The sequence below is a fragment of the Salvelinus fontinalis genome, chromosome 6 (assembly GCF_029448725.1).
Source record: "Salvelinus fontinalis isolate EN_2023a chromosome 6, ASM2944872v1, whole genome shotgun sequence".
Classification (NCBI taxonomy): Eukaryota; Metazoa; Chordata; class Actinopteri; order Salmoniformes; family Salmonidae; genus Salvelinus; species Salvelinus fontinalis.
The window spans coordinates 28,178,503-28,201,522 of NC_074670.1; the positions used below are offsets into that span (position 1 = coordinate 28,178,503).

The 23,020-nt window shown below is 45.5% G+C and overlaps 1 protein-coding gene across 4 annotated transcripts in view; it reads right to left on the reverse strand.

Moving 5' to 3' along the window:
• The window catches only part of LOC129857549 (sterol regulatory element-binding protein cleavage-activating protein-like), a 31,555-nt gene that overhangs the window by 7,142 nt on the left and 1,393 nt on the right, over positions 1-23,020 (reverse strand). The window contains exons 1-13 of one of the 4 annotated variants that reach the window (XM_055925889.1): positions 19,331-19,637; positions 17,362-17,556; positions 13,944-14,064; positions 13,537-13,694; positions 13,206-13,426; positions 10,109-10,387; positions 9,011-9,137; positions 8,114-8,226; positions 7,220-7,314; positions 6,957-7,055; positions 6,509-6,721; positions 5,635-6,035; positions 5,342-5,488 (exon numbers count right to left, since the gene is read on the reverse strand). In XM_055925889.1, the coding sequence (XP_055781864.1) occupies positions 5,342-5,488; positions 5,635-6,035; positions 6,509-6,721; positions 6,957-7,055; positions 7,220-7,314; positions 8,114-8,226; positions 9,011-9,137; positions 10,109-10,387; positions 13,206-13,426; positions 13,537-13,694; positions 13,944-14,064; positions 17,362-17,556; positions 19,331-19,398 (2,237 nt within the window). In that variant the 5' untranslated portion in view covers positions 19,399-19,637. Of the gene's footprint in view, positions 1-5,341; positions 5,489-5,634; positions 6,036-6,508; positions 6,722-6,956; positions 7,056-7,219; positions 7,315-8,113; positions 8,227-9,010; positions 9,138-10,108; positions 10,388-13,205; positions 13,427-13,536; positions 13,695-13,943; positions 14,065-17,361; positions 17,557-18,217; positions 18,293-18,313; positions 18,415-19,330; positions 19,638-23,020 lie in introns of those variants that run through there. The other 3 variants (XM_055925892.1, XM_055925893.1, XM_055925891.1) reach the window with 3 other exon arrangements.

Genomic DNA, 23,020 nt, shown 5'->3' on the forward strand with positions numbered 1-23,020 from the left:
GACGTGCAATACCAGTCCTGAAACCACGGCAGAGTCTGATTGGTCCAGCACACGTCCTCTCTCACACATGCTCATGCATGGAGTCAGTGTGTACATACTGACTTTATTGTCCCCTTAGGGAAAGGTTATACCCATGTGCTGTGCACAAACTGGCTGCACATAGCACATGTTCAAGCCAATCACACCACCTCAGTGGAAGTATGCAAATGTGGACCGTTAAGAGCCAGGGACAAAATGGTTGTTTTCCCCTCACCTTATGGTTGCACTTCCACTCACACTACAACAGAAAGCAGCACTTCCATTCACACTACCACAGAAAGCAGCACTTCCATTCACACTACAACAGAAAGCAGCACTTCCATTCACACTACCACAGAAAGCAGCCTTTCCATTCACACTACAACCAAAAGCAGCCTTTCCATTCACACTACAACAGAAAGCAGCCTTTCCATTCACACTACAACAGAAAGCAGCCTTTCCATTCACACTACAACAGAAAGCAGCCTTTCCATTCACACTACAACAGAAAGCAGCCTTTCCATTCACACTACCACAGAAATCAGCCTTTCCATTCACACTACAACAGAAATCAGCCTTTCCATTCACACTACCACAGAAATCAGCCTTTCCATTCACACTACCACAGAAATCAGCCTTTCCATTCACACTACAACAGAAAGCAGCCTTTCCATTCACACTACAACAGAAAGCAGCCTTTCCATTCACACTACAACAGAAAGCAGCCTTTCCATTCACACTACCACAGAAAGCAGCCTTTCCATTCACACTACAACCAAAAGCAGCCTTTCCATTCACACTACAACCAAAAGCAGCCTTTCCATTCACACTACAACCAAAAGCAGCCTTTCCATTCACACTACAACAGAAAGCAGCCTTTCCATTCACACTACAACAGAAAGCAGCCTTTCCATTCACACTACCACAGAAAGCAGCCTTTCCATTCACACTACAACCAAAAGCAGCCTTTCCATTCACACTACAACCAAAAGCAGCCTTTCCATTCACACTACAACAGAAAGCAGCCTTTCCATTCACACTACAACAGAAAGCAGCCTTTCCATTCACACTACAACAGAAAGCAGCCTTTCCATTCACACTACAACAGAAAGCAGCCTTTCCATTCACACTACAACAGAAAGCAGCCTTTCCATTCACACTACAACAGAAAGCAGCACTTCCATTCACACTACAACAGAAAGCAGCCTTTCCATTCACACTACAACAGAAAGCAGCCTTTCCATTCACACTACAACAAAAAGCAGCCTTTCCATTCACACTACAACAGAAAGCAGCCTTTCCATTCACACTACAACAGAAAGCAGCCTTTCCATTCACACTACAACAAAAAGCAGCCTTTCCATTCACACTACAACAGAAAGCAGCCTTTCCATTCACACTACAACCAAAAGCAGCCTTTCCATTCACACTACAACAGAAAGCAGCCTTTCCATTCACACTACAACAGAAAGCAGCCTTTCCATTTGAGGCTTGAAATGATGTTAGAAACTGATCATACTAATGTAACTCCATCACCGCCAAAGGCCTAACATAATAAAATAGTGTCTAACATTGATTGGCAACCAGTTTATTTGTTTATGATTATTATAAACAGGCTGAGGGAGATTCTCTGACTGTTGTCTCTGACGGTTGTTTCTACCAAGTCTGTCCCCAAACAATTTGATTTGCTGGTTTTAAGCATTAAACGTTCAAATAGCTCTTTGCTGACTGTTGCTGGGTGCTATCGTCCTCCATCAGCACCGGCCTGTACCCTACCTGCCCTAAGCTCTCTCCTGGCCTCTTACATGCTGACCAGACCGGACACGTCGCGTGCGCAAGCGCTGAAAAATACATTTAGAAATCCATGTTATTTAATTATTACACTCACACTGCTCGCGCACGCAAATGAGCGTCTGCGTTGCCAAGGGCTAAAATAGAACTCCTTTCTATTTCTGACGCAGATTGCGCTGCAAGTCCTGCCTCTCCCATCTCATTGGTTTATAGAAGCAGGTACCCACGTGCCATCGCCTCATTGGTTATACGCACGTGGGTGATTGAAAGACGAACTGTTTTGCCGGTCATTGTGGTAATACTATGAAAGTTTAGATGCCAATCACCATATAAGTTCAAAGATGAAAAAGCCTGGAAGGAGAAGAGATGACTAGAAACGATTCGGTTGACCGTTTTATGTGTGGATTAATTGTCGGAGTAGAGGACCTTGTGCATTTCAGGTAAAATAACAACTCAATGTTTATATCCCAGGACAAATTAGCTAGCAACAGCAAGCTAGCTAAATAGGACAAATTAGCTAGCATGTGAAAGCTAGCTAGCTAAATTGCCATACATGTTTAATGCTTTTCGACCTGTCCCCAAATTAATGTAATTGGTTCAGAGTTTGCTATGATATTTTAACCTGCGTGTCGTGATTGCGTTTGGTGTGGGGGGACAAAATAAATGTGTGCACGATGGCGCACGCGCACAGCCGGTTTGAGTTCCGTGTTACACTAAGTCTGAATTTGTCCTGCTAGGTGACCTAAACTGGGACATGATTAAACCACCTGACCAAGTCCTAAAGCAATGGGACTCCCTAAATCTTTCTCAGATTATCACCAATCCCACAAGGTATGACTCCAAACACCCAGAAAATGCTACTCTCCTCAATGTTATCCTCACAAATAATCCTGATCGGTATCAGTCTGGTGTTTTCTGTAATGACCTTAGTAATCACTGTTTTACAGCCTGTGTTCGTAATGGCTGCTCAGTGAAACGACCTGTCCTGATTTGTCATAGATGCTAAAAAACTTTAATGAGCAAGCCTTTCTTCATGAACTGGCCTCTGTAAAATGGTATAGAATCAGATTGATCCCCTCTTTCGAAGACGCTCCCCCCGCCCAGTGGTATTGTTAACAAACACCCCATAAAGAAAATGAGAATTAAAAACAGGTTCAGCCCCTGGTTCGACCGTGATCTTGCAGAGTTACTCCACCTCAAGAATTGCATTTGGCCAAAGGCTCGGCACACGCATACTCAGGCTGACTGGCTATTGTTCAGGCAAATGAGAAATAAGTGCACTCAGGCTATCCGGAAGGCCAAAGTTAGTTCCTTTAAGGAGCAGTTCTCTCTCTGTGGGTCTAACCCAAAGAAGTTCTGGAAAATGGTTAAAGACCTGGAGAATAAACATCCCTGGGTCGCTCCTCTTTTCAGTTCGCTGCTGCTAGCGACTGGAACAAGCTGCAACAAACACTCAAGCTGGACAGTTTTATCTCAATCTCTTCATTCAAAGACTCAATCATGACAGTTGTGGCTGCTTTGTATGATGTATTCTTGACCTTTGTGCTGTTGACTTTGCCCAATCATTTTTGTGCTGCTACCATGTTGTGTTGCTACCATGTTGTTGTCATGCTGTGTTGCTACCATGCTGTGTTGTCATGTTTTACTGTTATGTTGTTGTCTTAGGTATCTCTTTATGTAGTGTTGTGTCTCTCTTGTTGTGATGTGTGTTTTGTCCTATATTTATATTTTTAATCCCAGGCACCCGTCCCGCAGGAGGCCTTTTGCCTTTTGGTAGGCCGAATTTGTTCTTAACTGACTTGCCTAGTTAAATAAAGGTTAAATAAAATAAAATAAAAGAGTTTCAAAGGATTCTGTCCTTGATTGGACAACCATAGAGATACGATAGAATCTACTTTATTCTGGGAGAACCATCCAGGCCCCTCCTCCTTGACCCAAAGATTCAAACGTTTTATTTTCACCTTTATTTAACCAGGTAGGCTAGTTGAGAACAAGTTCTTATTTGCAACTGCGACCCAGCCAAGATAAAGCATAGCAATTCGACACATACAACAACACAGAGTTACACGTGGAATAAACAAAACATACAGTCAATAATACAGTAGAACAAAGAAAACAAAAAGTCTATGTACAGTGAGTGCAAATGAGGTAAGATAAGAGAGTTAAGGCAATAAATAGGCCATGCTGGCGAAGTAATTACAATATAGCAATTAAACACTGGAATGGTAGATGTGCAGAAGATGAAATAGATAGATAAATAGATAAATCTCCATCTGTGCCTGGCCTGTGTTCCAGAGATGACCTTCACCACTGTGGCCTTTATCTCAGATATGAACCGTGAACACTGATCTGGGTTTCAGAGATAACCATGACCTGATGAATATGATTCAAACCTTCCACTTCCAATGAAAAACCTCCCTGGCGTTACACATCACAGTGGACACAGTTCCAAAGTTGGATCCATTTGAATATGCTATTGGTCAAGGACGTAGTATACCACAGGAAAAACACTGGTGGTCTCAAGCAACACCCTCTGCCCAATTCTGTTTGTTCTAATAGAAACATTGACGTTGGCCTGCCTGTTGCTTTGAGGAACCTTTGTCCCCTACTACCAACAAAATAGAACTAGGGAAAACACAGTTGAGAGACCGTTTCACTCACTCCCGAAACCACACCAAACACCACCCACTCCACCATGACATCGTCAACCCACGGACATCTTACGAGTAACCTGACAGCCAATCAGATGAGCCGGTAGACAGGACCAAAGTCTATGAGTCAGTGAAGGGGTTTATTTTGCATGGCCCTGTGCCCCGGGTGGGTGGGGGCACCGATGCAAAACGAACCTCGCCCAATATCCAGTCAACTCAACTATAGAGATAAGACAAAAACGATTTTCTCTTTCTTCCTACCGTTTTTGAGATAACCATCGACACGGTGACGGACTGTTTGGCAGTGTTTCGTTCACAAGGTTAGAAAGAAGAAGAAAAGAGAGGGGTGTGGGACTAGCGTTGCAAATCCTGGTTGGACCCTTCCGGATTTCCTGCTTATTCCTTCCTGATTCCGGGAATCCTCCAACCAGGATTTGGGGAAAACCATGGAATTTATTGAAAGTTTCCAGGAATTTTGCAACCCCACGTGGGACAAATGCAAACATATACTGTATGAGATGTGGGTTTGGACTGTGTGGATTATCACTGAATCTCTTGGCCTTGACGCCATAATCGTTCACTATAACATTGATCTTTCGCCTGCACAAGAGCATTAGCATGGACTTTGAAGTGGTGTGCACTGTGCATGGGTGTGTGTGTGTGTGTGTGTGTGTGTGTGTGTGTGTGTGTGTGTGTGTGTGTGTGTGTGTGTGTGTGTGTGTGTGTGTGTGTGTGTGTGTGTGTGTGTGTGTGTGTGTGTGTGTGAGTGTATTTGAAAAACATGAAGTGCATGGATTGTAGTAGGGGGAAAGTTAGTCAATCTGTAGTTTGAAGGCGTTGGAAATGGAGGTTGGTGTGTGTGAGAGTGTGTCGGTACTGACTTGTAGAGCGTGAGGTCTGCGGGCAGGTCGTTAGTTTTGAGGCTGGGCGGCGGGGGGTGGCGTGTGTCCTGGGGGTGACGCGTCTCGATGGCCTCCCGGGGGCTCAGGTGAAGCGTGACAGGAATGACAGGCAGGATGCTGATGTATCTGTGGGACAGAAAGGTAACAAAATTACATTTTATAAATTAAACAATGAATTCGACCTTTCTTCCCTTCCATAACCCAAAAGCATGGTAAGTAGGGTCAACAGTGGCACACACACCCAATAACTCATTCCAACTCCCCTGACCTACCTCTTGGCCAGAGTAATATTATAGTAGCTGAAGAGCGAGGGCCAGTGTCTGAAAGACAGCCTCCTCCAGCCCTCCTCATCCTCCGACCCCCAGCTGATCTGGGGCACCAGGGGTGGGGCCTGGGCCTGGTGGGGTACTCCTTCCCTGGGGGCCCCGTGGTGGCCCTGGGACTGGTTCTCTGGAAGCGGGGTGGGTTCAGCGGGGGCAGGGAGGACACTGAGGGTGCTGGCGGGGTCCCCTCCTGGTCCAGGGAATACCGGGGCTACTCCCAGGTGGGGGGGCAGACCCCCGGCCCCGCCCTCCCCCAGGGGGCTCTGTTCAGACACCTGGGCTGCCAGGTAGGTACGGAGGCCAGCGGGGTCCGTGTACGCCAGGATGCCAATCCAGATCACTGTACCCACCTACAATAATACAGGGATAGAGGGACATGTCAATAAATACAGATAACTACTTCAAGGAAGTACTGTAAACATTCAGAGAATCATACAGAGAAACACATACTGACAGGCGAGACAGAAGGTAACACACGCAGACACGACAGCCCAACAGGCAGACTCTCTGTGAAAAGGCCTTGAGACAGTCACCCTCAAGGCTTTTTCACACTGCATGTTCTTAGCCCAGTGCTAACTCACCCTCCTTTCACACAAGTATTTGTTAATACTGGACTAAGTGAAACTGAAGTCAGAAGATTACGGTAAATTTCCCCAATTCCCAGAAAATCCAGTTGGGAAGATTCCGAGAATCAGACGGGAATAAGCAGGAAAAATTAGGAATCTTCCAATCCTAATTTCTGAAAAGCCTGTGCATTTAGCAAAATAATCGTGCAACCCTAACTTAAACGGTCTTTTCAGGAAGTGCCTCTAGCCAGTCTCACCATGATGAAGCGCTGGGCCAGACGTGTGCGGGCCAGGAAGTAGACCACACGAAGCCTCTTGGGCAGACGCAGGTTCCTGAAGGCGGGCGTCTGCAGGGTGATGGTGTAGGGCGAGGGCCGTGGAGGAGGAGGCGCCTCCCGAGGGCGTAGGGGGCCCGGTTTGGGAGGGGGCATCCCCGCCTCGGCCGGAAGACGCCGGTTTAGATCGGCCAACTGTGTGTGTGAGAGGATAGTTTTAGGGTGCGCGGGCATGTGGGAGTGTGTAACATGTATGAGAGTACAAGTACGTGAGTACGAGTATGTGAGTACATGTGTATGGATTAGTGTTAGAGTATGCATGCATCTATGACTGTAACAGAAGAACAAGGTGGATAAAGAGAGACTGTCAATATTTTACTGAGCACTGTAGACAAAGGAAAAGACTCATGTATCAAGAGTGTGTGTTCACCTCCATGCGTCGGATGTCAATGGAAAGAACTGTGGTGAAGAAAAACATCTGAAGGAAGAAGTCAGACACCAGCCCCACCACAGCAAACAGACAGAACTCCTGGAAACACAGAGAAATAAACAGGCCGCTCATAACATACACAGTAGAAGTGTGTGTCTGCATGTTGTGTGGCAGTATGATCTACTCCGTCTATGTGAATGAAAGTGTGTGCGTACCTGTGTTCATACGCCAGTGTGTGATAGATTGGTGTGTGTGTGTGTTACCTGGATAGCGGGCACCAGGGTGAAATATCCTATGAGGATGATGCACAGCTCTGTGGCCATGTTCTTCATGATAGACCAGCTCTCATTACTAAGGCCTGGAAAGGGACAACACAATACCACATTAACAAATGCTTGGATTTCACGCACACACGTTTTGTTCTTATATCCTTGTGGGGACCTAAAATTAATTCCCATTCCAAATCCTATTTTCCCTATTCCTAAAACTTACTATAACCCTAACCCGTAACTCTAACCCCTTACACAAATTATTTTTTCATGGTACTTTTTACCCCTTTTTCTCCCCAATTTTGTGACATCCAATTGGTAGTTAAAGTCTTGTCTCATCGCTGCAACTCCCGTACGGACTCGGGCGAGTCGAAGGTTGAGAGCCACGCGTCCTCCGAAACACGACCCTGCCAATCCGCACTGCTTCTTGACACACTGCTCGTTTAACCCGGAAGCCAGCCGCACCAATGTGTCGGAGGACACGGCGTACAGCTGGCGACCGAAGTCAGCGTGCATGCGCCCGGCCCGTCACAAGGAGTCGCTAGAGCGCGATGGGACAAGGACATCCCGGGCGGCAAAACCTTCCCCTAACCCGGACGACGCTGGGCCAATTGTGGGCCGCCTCACGGGTCTCCCGGTTGCAGCCGGCTGCGGATCGAACCCATGTCTGTAGTGACGCCTCAAGCACGATGCAGTGCCTTAAACCGCTGCGCCACTCAGGAGGCCCCCTTACACTAATTCTAACCTTAAAATAGCATTTGTCCTCATGGGGACATGGGAAATGTCCCTACGAGGGAGAATTCTCCTTGCTTTTCCCATCCTCGTGGGGACTTTTGGGGATTGTAGGTCCCCACAAGGATAGAAGAACCAACCCACACACACTCTTACCCTGAGCGATGCGTAGTTTGACCTCCAGGTCAACAGGGGTGGACACCACAGACTTGGTGAGAACCAGGACGTTCTCCAGCCCTATCACCACCACCAAATAGGGGAAGATCTCACTGACAGAGAGAGACACACAAGCAGAGACAACATGATTACAAAGCTGTTGTGAATAATACTTGAGTAATAAGTGCTCTGAGTGCTCTTAGAGAGCTTATTTGTGGATCAGGTGATAGATGCAAGTTTGGATGTTAGGATGGGAGAGAGGTCAGGTTTTTCAATTTGATTGATTTGATTGTCGTCAAATTGTCGCACAAATAAAAAAACAGGTTAAAAATAGAACACGGGACATTTAGTAGACACGAGTACAGATGATGAAAGAGAGAAGGGACGATTGAAGACAGACAAGGTTTGACAGACAGTAAACCAGTGATATGCTATCATTACACGTGAAGATAAGGGTTGGAGGCCAGTACGGAACAAAACTATGCCACAGAAGATAAAGACCAAACACACGTGTTATTACTTCAACAGGCTTTATTGTATGGCCATTGTGTCAATATGCACGACAGTGGGTATGTAGGTCTGTGTGCGTGTGGACCCTGGAATCTTGATTGATGGTTGGTGAGATTTGGATGGTGTGAGATGGTCACGCCATCCTCTACATTCCAATAAGCTGGGTGTGATTGGCCAGGTACGCCACATCGATATCTATCCCCGCCCTCTTAAGAATCCCTCCTCCCCTTTGAGTCCACATTTGTTGCCATTGGTAACACAGTCCCCTGTCACTCACTGTACATTAACGTCTGCAGTCCCACAGTAATCCATACAGATCAATGAGCAGGAGAGGGTCAGGGGCTTTTAGCGTGAGAATGTGTGTGTGTGTGTCTGTGTGTTTCTTACCCTCCATTGAGTGTGGGCGTCAGGCCGAACAGGGTGCAGAGCCCCACAGACATAAGCAGAGAGCTGAGCACTGTTACCACGGCAGCCAGCGCCAAGCCCCATTTTGACTTCACCATGTCAATCTTACCTGGAGAGAGGAAGGAGTAGAGTTAGCATGGACAGAGTCTACACACACTGGGAGAAAAGAGTTAGCATGGACAGAGTCTACACACACTGGGAGGAAAGAGTTAGCGTGGACAGAGTCTACACACACTGGGAGGAAAGAGTTAACATGGACAGAGTTTACACACACTGGGAGGAAAGAGTTAACATAGACAGAGTCTACACACACTGGGAGGAAAGAGTTAGCATGGATAGAGTCTACACACACTGGGAGGAAAGAGTTAACATAGACAGAGTCTACACACACTGGGAGGAAAGAGTTAGCATGGACAGAGTCTACACACACTGGGAGGAAAGAGTTAGCATGGACAGAGTCTACACACACTGGGAGGAAAGAGTTAACATAGAGAGTCTACAGACACTGGGAGGAAAGAGTTAACATAGAGTCCTAACACCCACACTACAAAGAAGAATGTCTCTCAGCATGAGAGTTTATGCAGCTTTTAGTTTAAATGAGGTTTGTGCACAGTACATATTGCATGTGTGTGTATGTGTGTGCATGCCAGCATATTGTTGGTGTTGGCACACATTGGTGAGTCTTATCATGGTAGATTATTATGGTGGACTATAGTGTTCCTGTGTAGGAGATTATCCCTGGACTACAGGAACAGCCTTGGCTAGGACTCATTCAAACACACACACACTAATCTGGACCTTGGCTCTGTGGCCTTGACTGGGCACCTGGGAACAATATCCCAGTGAAAACGAGAGGTCCCCAAATCAAGACATCCGACTTCAGCATTTCATTTGAAACCAATTTCCCCCTACCGGCCTTAGTAATGGGACACATTACTTCAAGAAAGAAGGGACGGAAAGAAGGATGTATCTTTAACTCAATGAAACTAAGCCAACTCTTTCAGATCAGTGCAGATGAAGGGAAGCTCTTTAGACTATTGAGATGCCCCCGTGGCGCCCAGACTCCAGTCAGAGACTTACGTGTGGAGAAGTAGATGTAGGCGAACAGTATGATGTAGGTGGTGACCAGGGGGATGAGCTCGGCCATGCCTATCTCCTCCTTGAAGTGCACGTGCACCATGTGGTCCTCGCGCAGGCTGCAGTTCACCGAGGGGTGCAGCTGGCGGAGACGCGCCCGCATGCTAGACAGGAACCTGGCGTCGTAGCTGCCCAGGACCATGGTGATGGTGTAGGTGACCACCCTCTTCCTGCTGTACAGACTCACCCCTGTGTGTTTCACCGGGACGCCAAACAGCAGGTCTAAAACACACACACACACACACACACACACACACACACACACACACACACACACACACACAGAGCATGGAACAATATCAGCATTACCAGTCTGCCTGACACTATTTGGGGCCAGAGTATGGGAGCAGTGGGGAGCGTGCCCAATTTGACTGGAGCACGGAGCGAGATTCCCAAAAGGCTGGAGCGTCGGCCATCTTGCCCGCTCTAATTTCGCTCCAAAAAAGTAGCGCTCACTTCAGGAGCTCAGGGCATGTCCAGCCCACCATGCATTTGTAGTCTACTTGTGTGCTACTATAGCCCCATGCTTTAGCTACAGCCATTGAGTTCACAAAATATTTTTTATAAAGAAACTGATAAAACACACAGGTGCAAAAGTTGACTTATCAAGATGAGGACCAAGAGCAAGAGAAGGATTTGTTGATGTAGTGTCTACAACTAGAGAATCGTTGTGCAATCTGAAAAGATACGTATCCCGAAAGCATGACCGTATACTACATGCACATGCTAAAAGAAAGGAACGAGGTTTGTAGATAACTGTGTCATTGTAGTAAAGTATTTATAAACAACAAAAAATGATCCCTTAAATATTTTGGCCCAATAGGCCTGGTACATTCCCACTTTCAAGGAGCTTTCCGTTTTGATTGGGTTATTTTGCCTAAAAACCTTTAGGCCTATCTATAGAACATTTTTAAAACAACTCTACATCTCAGCTTAGCCTGGCAAGAGTGGCCAAAAGGGTGTTCAGCATCCCCAGTTGCTCTGCAAGTGTGGAGAGGATATTCTCAGCTGCTGCCCGGCTCTCCAGGCACCATCGCATGAGCCTGAAGCCACAGACTGGCGTGTATTCAAAACATTTATTAAAAGGCACTGTAGACAGACTAATAAGGCATTTTTCATTTTGTTTGTATTTAATTCTAAGTAAGTCACAGCCTAAATTCCAAATTTATAGACTATAATGATTTAATACAACTAAATGCTGTTTAAATGCTGAGCGCTTGATGTCCCTAACAGCCTGGTGTCGCATTCACAAATGCTTCACAATGTATTTCTTTGTAGGCTACAGCCTTGAAATAATTGAAATAATAGACTAAATAATTTGTTCCTTCTTAGGTTCCATGTCTGGCTCCTGACCTATTTAGTGTTAATATGCAGTTTAATATGACATGTAGCCTATTTGAAATGATGTTCACTTCTTACATTCACCTTCTCATGTTCATTCGAAAACCTTTCATTCAAATCCATATGGTTTGGTTTCAATACTTAAAAATACAATTGGTACACCATAGTGCCCTCAAAGCTCATCACTAAGCTAAGGAGCCTGGGACACAACACCGTCTGCAACTGGATCCTGGACTTCCTTATGGGCCGCCCCCAGGTGGTAAAGGCAGGTAACAACACATGTAATCCTCAACAGGAGGGCCCCTCAGGGGTGCGTGCTCAGTCCCCTCCTGTACTCCCTGTTCACCCATGACCAGGAACGACTCCAACACCATCATTAAGTTTGCAGACGACAGTGGTAGGCCTGATCACCGACGAGACAGCCTATAGGGAGGTCAGAGACCTGGCCGTGTGGTTCCAGGATAACAACCTCTCCCTCAACGTGATCAAGACAAAAGGAGATGATCGTGAACTACAAGATAAGGAGGGCCGAGCGCACTTCCATTCTCATCGATGGGGCTCTAGTGGAGCAAGTTGAGAGCTTCAAGTTCCTTGGTGTCCACATCACCAACGACTATCATGATCCAAACACACCAAGACAGTTATGAAGAGGGCACGACAACGCCTATTCAGGAGTCAGGAGACTGAAAAGATTTGGCATGTGTCCTCAGATCCTCAAAAAGTTCTACAGCTGCACCATCAAGAGCATCCTGACTGGTTGCATCACGGCCTGGTATGGCAACTGCTCGGCCTCCGACCGCAAGGCACAACAGAGGGTAGTGCATACGGCCCAGTACATCACTGGGGCCAAGCTTCATGCCATCCAGGACCTCTATACCAGGCAGTGTCAGAGGAAGGCCCTAAAAATTGCCAAAGACTCCAGCTACCCCAGTAGTAGACTGTTCTCTCTGCTACCTCATGGCAAACGGTACCGGAGCACCAAGTCTAGGTCCAAAAGGCTTCTTAACAGCTGCTACCTCCAAGTCAAATGGCTCCCCAGACTATTTGCATTGAACCCCCCACCACCACCTTTACGCTGCTGCTACTCTCTGTTTATTATCTATGCATAGTCACTTTACCTCTACCTACATGTAGATATTACCCTAATTACCTCGACTAACCTGTGCCCCCGCACATTGACTCGGTACCCCCTGTATACAGGCTGTCATTGTAAATAAGAATTTGTTCTTAAGTGACTTGCCTAGTTAAATAAAAGGTTAAATAAAATACAAATAAGTAAATATAGCCTCGCTACTGTTATTTTATTGTTGCTCCTTAATTATTTGCAAATACTTTAACACTTATTTTTCTTAAAACTGCATTGTTGGTTAAGGGCTTGTAAATAAGCATTTCACTGTAAGGTCTACATCTGTTGTATTCGGCGCATGTGACAAATACAATTTGATTTAGTAGGTCCAGGTAGTCACAAAAATAGACGGGTGTTGGTTAAATTGTGATTTTAATGAATGGAGCGAATTTGGCGCGGGTTTTTAGTGGAAAGGACATGGAGCGCAAGCCCCACTTCATTAGCGATGAGCGGCTCTGCTCACACGCTCTGGTTGGGGCTCAATGAGCATTAGCCAAAGGGATACAAAAAGATACTTCCTTTGCTCTGCCCTCCATTTACCTCACCCCTCCCTTCCCTGCCTCCCCTCTCTACCTCTCAGTGTGGCGGAGGTGTGCAGTCCTTTGGGTTCGTGCTGGTGGACGGTCTTCAGCAGGTCGGGGTCAGAGTCAAACAGCTCCCGTTGGTTCTGCCAGTAGTTGCCGGGGGAGACCAGCAGACAACCGTGCTCCGGCAGCACTGTCTGCATACGCCGTAAACCCGGCAACAGGTCCGTCACCTGCAGGCAGAGCGCCTCCAAGCTCCTGACCCCAGAACTGCAAAGAGACGAAAGGTAAGTCCGGTCAAGTCAAGGTGCATTTTAAAACGGTAGAGAAAGCTAGAGGTGGGGGAGAGACATTGGATGTGCGTATGTAGTTTCCCATACCCGTCGTTGTGTACATGGTTGCGGATCTCCTCCAGCAGGCTGAAAACGCGGCCCAGTGGGGAGCGGAACACGTCCACAGGGACCAGCGTACTGTCCCAGGGAGACACAGCTGCCTTCACCAGGACCTGCTGGATATAGGCCACCGGAGGACCCCGATACTGGAGGAACAGAAACCCATAGAGGGTTTTGAAAAACATGGCAGAGAAACGGATGAGTTAGTTATTTTACAGTCCCTTTTTCAGCTGATATTTCAAAGAACTCAATGCAATTGGTAACTACCTGGTACCAAATGGTACTTAGTGGTGTTAGGTTTATTTTTAAAGATCATGATATTACAAATGTAACATGTAAACAGTCAAGCCATGTAGGTACTGTAAGTGGGGTGATCTTTTGACCATGAGTCTTACCCAGTCAGGCCGCTCGCCGAGGTCTCCCTGGGGCTCATGGGAAGGGACGGTGTAATCTCGGACCCGTGTGGTGAACTCCACCGGTCCGGTCCCCGGCAGAGGCAGCCGCAGCAGGGGGTAACTGAGAGAGGGGGGAGAGAGCGATGACTTGGGAGAACATGGGAGTGGAGAATAAGTGACAGTGTGGTCTGAATATTAGTTACAGGCCTGAGTATTGTGAATTATTATCCCAGCACTAAAATACACACCCTCTACCAAAATGATAATTTCCTTAGAGTTAAATGTACACTGAACAGAAATAAACACAACATGCAACAATTTCAAAGATTTTACTGAGTTACAGTTCAAATAAGGAAATCAGTCAAATGAAAAAAATTCATTAGGCCCTAATCTATGGATTTCACATGACTGGGAATACAGATATGCATCTGATGGTCACAGATACCTTCAAAGAAACGGTAGGGGCGTGGATCAGAAAACCAGTCAGTATCTGGTGTGACCATTATTTGACTCATGTAGCAAGACATCTCTTTAGCATAGAGTTGATCAAGCTGTTGCAAAGTTGCTGGATATTGGCGGGAACTGGTATAAGCTGTCGTACACATCGTACACAGAGCATCCCAAACATGCTCAATGGGTGACATGTCTGGAGAGTATGCAGGCCATGGAAGAACTGGGACATTTTCAGCTTCCAGGAATTGTGTACAGATCTTTGCAGCATGGGGCTGTGCATTATCATTCTGAAAAATTAGGTGATTGCGTCAGATGAATGGCACGATAATGGGCCTCAGGATCTCGTCACGGTATCTCTGTGCATTCAAATCGCCATCAATAAAATGTGATTGTGTTCATAGTCTGTAGCTTATGCCTGCCTATACCATAACCACCATGGGGAATTCTGTTCACTATAGCAAACCACTCGCCCACACTACGCCATCTGCTGGTACAATTGAAACCAGGATTCATCCGTGAAGAGCACACTTCTCCAGCATTTTCCCACTGAAGTTGGTTGCGATGCAGTCAGGTAAAGACCTTGGTGAGGACGACGAGCACGCATATGAGCTTCCCTGAGACGGTTTCTGACAGTTTGTGCAGAAATTCTTTAGTTGCGCAAACCTACAGTTTCATCAGCTGTCCGGGTGGCTGGTCTCAGACAATCGCACAGGTGTAGGCCAATTGCACGCTCCCTCAAAACCTGAGATATCTGTGGAATTTTGTTGTGTGACAAACCTGCACATTTTAGAGTGGCTTTTTATTGTCCCCAGCACAAGGTGCACCTGTGTAATGATCATGCGGTCAATTAGCTTCTTAATATACCACACCTGTTAGGTGGATGGATTATCTTGGCAAAGGCGAAATGCTCACTAACAGGGATGTAAACAAATGTGTGCACCAAATTTGAGAGAATTTCGGTGATCTTTTATTTTAGCACATGAAACCAACACTACATGTTGCGTTTATATTGCTGTTCAGTATAATAATACATGTATGTGTATATAAGCATCCCTGAGTATGCAAGTGTGTGAATGTCTGTGTAAGAGAGAAAAAAAGAAGTCGGTGCCACTGCCTCCCCTGTCCTTTGTTGGCAGATTTAGCATTAACTAGAGACCGACCACTCGTTCCCCTAGGAAGAGGTTGGCTCTTACGAAACACACTGAGATTGACAAGATTTAGTAGACCGATACACTCGCACGTGCACGATTGCACACCCCACACACAGACACAGGAACGAACACACACACACATACTTAATGAGAAAAGGATTGAAGGGGTTTAGCGCTTAATATGTATGCCGATACCATATCCACTCATGAATGTGTGTTTGTAAAACATGAGTCTACTAATGCCCACTAATTCCACCCTAATGCAAGAGTAAGTAACTACAACCTTTCATCCCAGGTTGTCATCGTCTTCACTCAGCTATTCTCCTAGAAAGGACCACTTTCTAGGGCCCATTTGCCCTGTGAACAAACTCATTTTAAATGAGAAAAAAAACTAAGAAAACCAACAAGTGCATTAAGTTCAAGGGCGCCTCCAAAATTCATGGAAAGCTACGAGGCTACTGAGGCTAAGACAAACAGCCAGAGTGACAGTGCTGCATTCGTCTGTCTCTGTCAGGTCATTGGGTACACTTTACCACGACCGGAAATGATGATGACAGCCTGGCAATACTGTAGCAAAGGGATGAAAGTAGGTACAAATTTGGAGAACGCCAACCATGACCAGTTAAAATCTCTTACCCCTCGTGAGGAGACTACCCCACTGTGAAAGGATATAGTCCTAGCTCTGTTGCTAAGAAGTTGAAGCCCACTTCCATAGACAAATAAAAAGCATTTCAAACCTCTTGAATAATTAACTAAAGATTCCAACAGGTCATTGGGAAATTGATTTTCAGGTGAGGACAGAACACACTGAAACGTTTATGGGTGTTCTATATACTAAACACTGTCAATACTGACTCAGTATCCTGACCTGCACCACATCAAAATGTGCAGTTTGCATAGTTCCAAAGTATAGTACAATAAATCAAATATTTTTGGTCACATACACATATTTAGCAGATGTTATTGCGGGTGTAGCGAAATGCTTGTTTTTTAAAATAGTGACGTGACTGACAGTGTTACTCAGTATCTAAGTGCTTGAACACTCTTTCATCCTGTTTCTTTGGCAGCCTGTCAGGCCCGGGACCACGGGATACAGATTTCTCTTTGAGGACACTACACCCTCTCTCCCGCTCGCTCTCCCTCTCTCTCTCTCTAAGGTCACTGTACTGCCACAAAGGGCTTTTGTTTTGCAGCAGGAGCCCCCACCTCCTGGGAGGCAGATGGAGGGCCAGGAACACACAGATAGGCCTATTCTCCAGGGGTCACTTTCTCACAGCCCTCTGCTGTGTCTCTCTTTTTAACTCTGCTTCCACCCCTTTAATTCCCTGCACTCAGTGCAGCCGTCAGCCAGCCGTGCTTTTGGCACTGCACTGCTGCCTCCACGGTTCCATGCTGTACTGTATTCGTTCCATCCTGTCCTGACTTCTCATCTGTGACCTTTCAACTGTGACGGGGTTGACCTCTAATGTGGAACTCTGAGGTGGAAAAGTGTGTGTTCTGTTCCGAGTGCTGATTTATGTGTGTGGCTATGGCCGTTTCATTTAGCTGACTGGGTTTTGTAGGGCCTGCTCAATTTTTTCTCCCACCTCTGTTGTTTACCTCTATTTCCTCCATCTGCTTCTCTTCTCTTTTACTGACCTACCCTCTCACCTCTGCCCATGTGGATAAAAAAATACATACAATCCTTTCAAAACCTCCCATAAACGTGTTCAGAGAAACCAGTACAAGAACTCTCACATATAATCTCCTAAAGATGCACACGCCCATCCCCAGAACCCGCTTCCCTCATAGACACTCCCCTTCCTCAGACGTACCAGCAGGCGAGAATACTGGCGGAGGTGAAGAGGATGATGGGCACCGGATAGGAAGCGCAAAGCAGCCCATGGCGGTAAAACGCCGCCGAGATCTTCTCTCGCAGCCGCTCTCTCACCGTCATCCTGGGGGGCGGGGTCAGCTGCCGGCCATCGGGGGGGCGTGCGAGGACGGAGTGCCGTGGGGCATCCAGGGACCTAAGGAACCACAGAGACGAGAGGTGTGGGTTAATACAAACTCAGAGATACCATGGTTGGGGTCAATTCAAATGGAATGCAGTCAATTCAGGAAGTGATTTGAATTGAAAATTAACAAATGGAAACACCACCACAAGATATTTGGTCCTACCCGTCCATCCCAAGTGCAAATCTCCATTTAGCGACAACCTTACCAGATTGGCTAGGCTACATCACAGTATCTTCTACCCCCCCCCCCCCCCCACCCCCCACCCTCAGACAAACTCAGCCCTGCCACAGCATCTATCTAGCTAGTGTAGTTACTATTCCAGACAAACTCAGCTCTGTCCCAGTTGCCTTTCTTTAATCTGAAAAAGTGCCTTTCTGTCCCAGTACCTGTTCAGGGGGAAGTCTGGCTGCCTCTCACGCTCTCTCGTGCCTGTTTGGCCTAAGTCCTCTAAAAGCACCGGATTTTAAAGGTTTCACGGAGATCTCTGGCTTAAAACAACAGAGCCCTATTTCAGGCACCACAGCCAAAGTGTGACTGACTTGTTCAGCTCTACCCCCTGAGTACTCTGGAAACATTCCTGGGGGAATTTAGCCTACCTCTGGAGCGGCTTGATCTTCCACTATAAATACTCTATATACAGTAAACACAGCAGGCAGCACAACACACACATACCAACACAATGGCTAGAGGGTAAACCGACGGTTGAATTTAATCAGAGGCCTCGAGTGCCGTGACTCAACCCATTTCTACTTTGCTCTACATATTGACCTGATATCTAGCCTGTAGGTCCCATTATGCCCTGTTCGTCCATCTCCTTAGTCCTTCCCTGGTGTTGTGCAGGAAAGCGATCTCCGTCAGTGAGTTCATCTGGGATAGGAAACGCCACAACGAGGCTCACAGGTCTATGCCCCCACCCTCTCTACCTCTTTTTCCCTAGTCTCTCCATCCTGCAGCTACACGGGTGAGGCAGACTTAACGGGTAACACTGTGTACGACACATCAGGCAGACAGTCAAGTCAGTCTGCACATGACAGTGAGTTTTTTATTTTACCTTTATTTAACTAGGCAAGTCAGTTAAGAACAAATTCTTATTTTCAATGACGGCCTAGGAACAGTGGGGTAACTGCCTTGTTCAGGGGCAGAACGACAGATTTTTACCTTGTCAGCTCGGGGATTCAATCTTGCAACCTTCCGGTTACTAGCCCAATGCTCTAACCACTAGGCTACCTGCCGCCCCAGTCGTCAGTGCATACCTCAGACTATAAAGCATTTTAAGACAAAGAAAACAACTGACCCAGCCAGAAATACCAGAGACTTTATGATGCCAAGTCTTGAGACATGTGCCACTATGGATTCCAGTAGCCCAGCTCAGGGAGGGGGCAGCAGTTTACCTTCAGTAGGCCTACCTGCTTAACCACTCATACAGAAAACAATACAGCTTCTGACAAAACAGAGCATGTCATTATGTTCCAAAAGCACTTGTGCAAGAACATTAGGGACAAAAATGCCTCCCAAAACCATGAACCTCTTTTTACATAGTAGCCTGTGTGTACTACATGTTTTTCTAGTTGCAAGTTCCCAGGAAATGAAAATAAGATTTTAATTTAAATGGTGCGTACCGGTAGGCTACATTTTCCAAAAAATGTGCAGACACGCTTCCCTCAGAAACATGTTTGTTAGCTCATGGAGGAATTGGTAACAGAGTTACACAAGACTAGGCTTAAGATTTCATCATATGCTGCTCTGAAGAAGAGTGTGCCTGAAGTAAACCAAATAAATGCTTACCTCCTAACGATGCTTCCTAAAATCCCCAGTTTGAAGGCATCGCTGGATCCTATACAGTCCATTGCCATGATCCACACCTGTGTAAGGGGTCTTAAAACCCAATGTAAAAAAGCTAAGACTCCTGGCAAGTAGCAACATAAATGCAGGGATTTTAGGCTGCATTGAGAAGCAGCAAGATTGTATTTCAGCTCCCTTCTCCCATAGTAAACTGAGCACTTGCTCCTCAACTTTAATGCACCATAACTGTACAGACCATTCTTGAGTCAATGTCAGCTGGGACTAATGCCTGAAGGCTTTATTGCGACAACTCATTTACAGCCACCCATTTACAAACACACAGAGAGCAAATTGGCCCAGTCAATCAGTAACCACTATTATGTCATCGAAAATGGCCAAAACCCGGTCCAAAAACTACAATGAAAACGTTGAGTGACCCGTCACAAAGGCTTTAGTGATGAGACACAATGAACATTTCAATGGAAAATCAGTGGGCCTATGTGTATTGTGCAACAACAACAAAAAAACTCCTTAACATTCACATACTGAGTTGAATAAAATATCCGCTTTTTTTTTTGAAGAAAATTGTATGTAACGTGAATGTGTGGGCGTGTGTGGTTTGAACATGCATGAAACATACAGTAGGTGAATGAATGTGAGAAGTGTAAAAATGTGAAAGTGCACAGAATGTCAATAAGTCTATATTTGACTTTGAGATTTGAATTGACGGCAGATGGTTTTACTTCAACTAACTAAAGTTTTAAGCAAAAAAATATAAAAATACATAGTGCTTGATTGTCTTTGCGACTGCACTTGAAGAAACTTTCAAAGTTTTTAACATTTTCCATATTGACTGACCTTCATGTCTTAAAGTAATGATGGACTGTCGTTTCTCTTTGCTTATTTGAGCTGTTCTTGCCATAATATGGCCTTGGTCTTTTACCAAATAGGTGCTATCTTCTGTATACCATACCTTGTCAAGACACAACAGATTGGCTCAAACGCATTAAGAAGTTAAGAAATTCCACAAATGAACTTTTAACAAGGCACACCTGATAATTTAAATTCCATTCCAGGTGACTACCTCATGAAGCTGGTTGAGAGAATGCCAAGCATGTGCATAGCTGTCAAAGGCAAAGGGTGGCTACTTTGGAGAATCTGAAATATAAAATATATTTTGATTTGTTCAACACTTTTTTGGTTACTTCATGATTCCATGTGTTTTTTAATAGTTTGGATGTCTTCACTATTATTATACAATGTAGAAAATAGTAAAAAAATTAAGAAAAACCCTTGAATGAGTAGGTGTCCACCCCAAACTTGTTACTAGTACTGTGTACACACACACACATACATATATATATATACATACACACACACACACACACACATACAGTGGGGAGAACAAGTATTTGATACACTGCCGATTTTGCAGGCTTTCCTACTTACAAAGCATGTAGAGGTCTGTAATTTTATCATAGGTACACTTCAACTGTGAGAGACAGAATCTAAAACAAAAATCCAGAAAATCACATTGTATGATTTTTAAGTAATTAATTTGCATTTTATTATAGTTCATATAAGGAAAACAGTTAATTTAAATAAAAATGATTGGACCCTAATCTATGAATTTCACAAGACTGGGAATACGGATATGCATCTGTTGGTCAGATACACTGCATGACCAAAGTATGTGGACACCTGCTCGTCAAACATCTCATTCCAATATCATGGGCATTAATACGGAGTTGGTTCCCTCTTTGCTGCTATAACAGCCTCCACTCTTCTGGGAAGTCTTTCCACTAGATGTTGGAACATTCCTGGGGGGAGCTGGGGACTTGCTTCCATTCAGCCACAAGAGCATTAGTAAGGTCGGGCACTGAGGTTGAGCGATTAGGTCTGGCTCGCAGTCTGCCTTCTAATTCATCCCAAATGTGTTTGATGGGGTTGAGGTCAGGGCTCAGGGCTCTGTGCAGGCCAGTCAAGTTCTTCCACACCGATCTCGACAAACCATTTTTTTATGGACCTAGCTTAGTGCATTGTCATGCTGGAACAGGAATGGGCCTTCCCCAAACTGTTACCACACAGTTGGAAGCACATAATCGTTTAGAATGTCATTGTATGCTGTAGTGTTAAGATTACCCTTCACTGGAACTAAGGAGCCTAGCCCGAACCATGAAAAACAGCCCCAGACCATTATTCTTCCACCAAACGGGTGTGGCTGAAATAGCCAAATCCAGTGATGTTGAGGGGTGGCCACATGCTTTTGTATATATAGCGCACCTTTAAAAAAAAGTTATGGTGTGGATCAGAAAACTGGTCAGTATCCGGTGTAACCACCATTTGCCTCATGCAGCACAACATCTCCTTCGCATAAAGCTGTTCAGGCTGTTGATTGTGGCCTGTGGAATGTTGTGCCACTCCTCTTCAATGGCTGTGCAAAGTTACGGGATATTGGTGGGAACTGGAACGCGCTGTTGTACACCTTGATACAGACAATCCCAAACACGCTCAATGGGTGACATGTCTGGTGAGTATGCAGGCCATGGAAGAACTGGGACATTTTCAGCTTCCAGGAATTGATTACAGATCTTTGCGAAATGGGGCCGTGTATTATTAAGCTGAAACATGAGGTGATGGCAGTGGATGAATGGCACGACAATGGGCCTCAGGATCTCGTCACAGTATCTCTGTGCACTCAAATTGCCATCAATAAAATGTAAAATTGTGCTCGTTGTCTGTAACTTATGCCTGCCCATACCCCCATCGCCACCATGGGGCACTCTGTTCACGTAGACATCAGCAAACCACTCGACACCAAACATGTGGCCTGCGGTTGAGGCCGGTTGGACGTACTGCCAAATTCTCTAAAACAGAATTTCTCTGCTTATGGCAGAGAAATTAACATTAAATTCTCTGGTAACAGCTCTGGTGGACATTCCTGCTTTGATGATGATGCCAATTACACACTTCCTCAAAACTTGAGACATCTTTGGCATTGTGTTGTGTGACAAAACCTGCACATTTTAGAGTGGCCTTTGGTCCCCAGCACAATGTGCACCTGTGTAATGATCATGCTGTTTAATCATCTTATTGATATGCCACACCTGTCAGGTGGATAGATTATCTTGGCAAAGTAGAAATGCTCACTAACAGGTAAGTAAACAAATGTATGCAGAACATTTGAGAAATGTGTGCATATGGAACATTTCTGGGATTTTTTATTTCAGTTCATGAAACCAACACTTTACATGTTGCATTTATATTTTTGTTCAGTGTAGATGTGTAACTGATGTGAAATGGCTAGCTAGTTAGCGGTGGTGCACACTAATAGCCTTTCAAACGGTGACGTCACTCGCTTTGAGACCTTGAAGTAGTGGTTCCCCCCGCAGCTTTTGTGGAGCGATGGGTAACGATGCTTCGTGGGTGACTGTTGTTGATGTGTGCAGAGGGTCCCTGGTTCGCGAGGGGACGGACTAAAGTTATACTGTTACAGATGCTCTTTCAGATCTGGAGGAGGAGCTGTTCAAAACATTGAGCCTGTTTATGTGAAGAGAAGTAGATCTTACAGAGTAGGGGTTAAATTAAAAACATGAAGTGCTTGCAGCACTCCAGGACCAGGGTTGTCTAACTCTGTTCTAAAGGGTGATGCTTTGTCATTACTGTATCTGTACGATCACCGTTTCCCTCCTC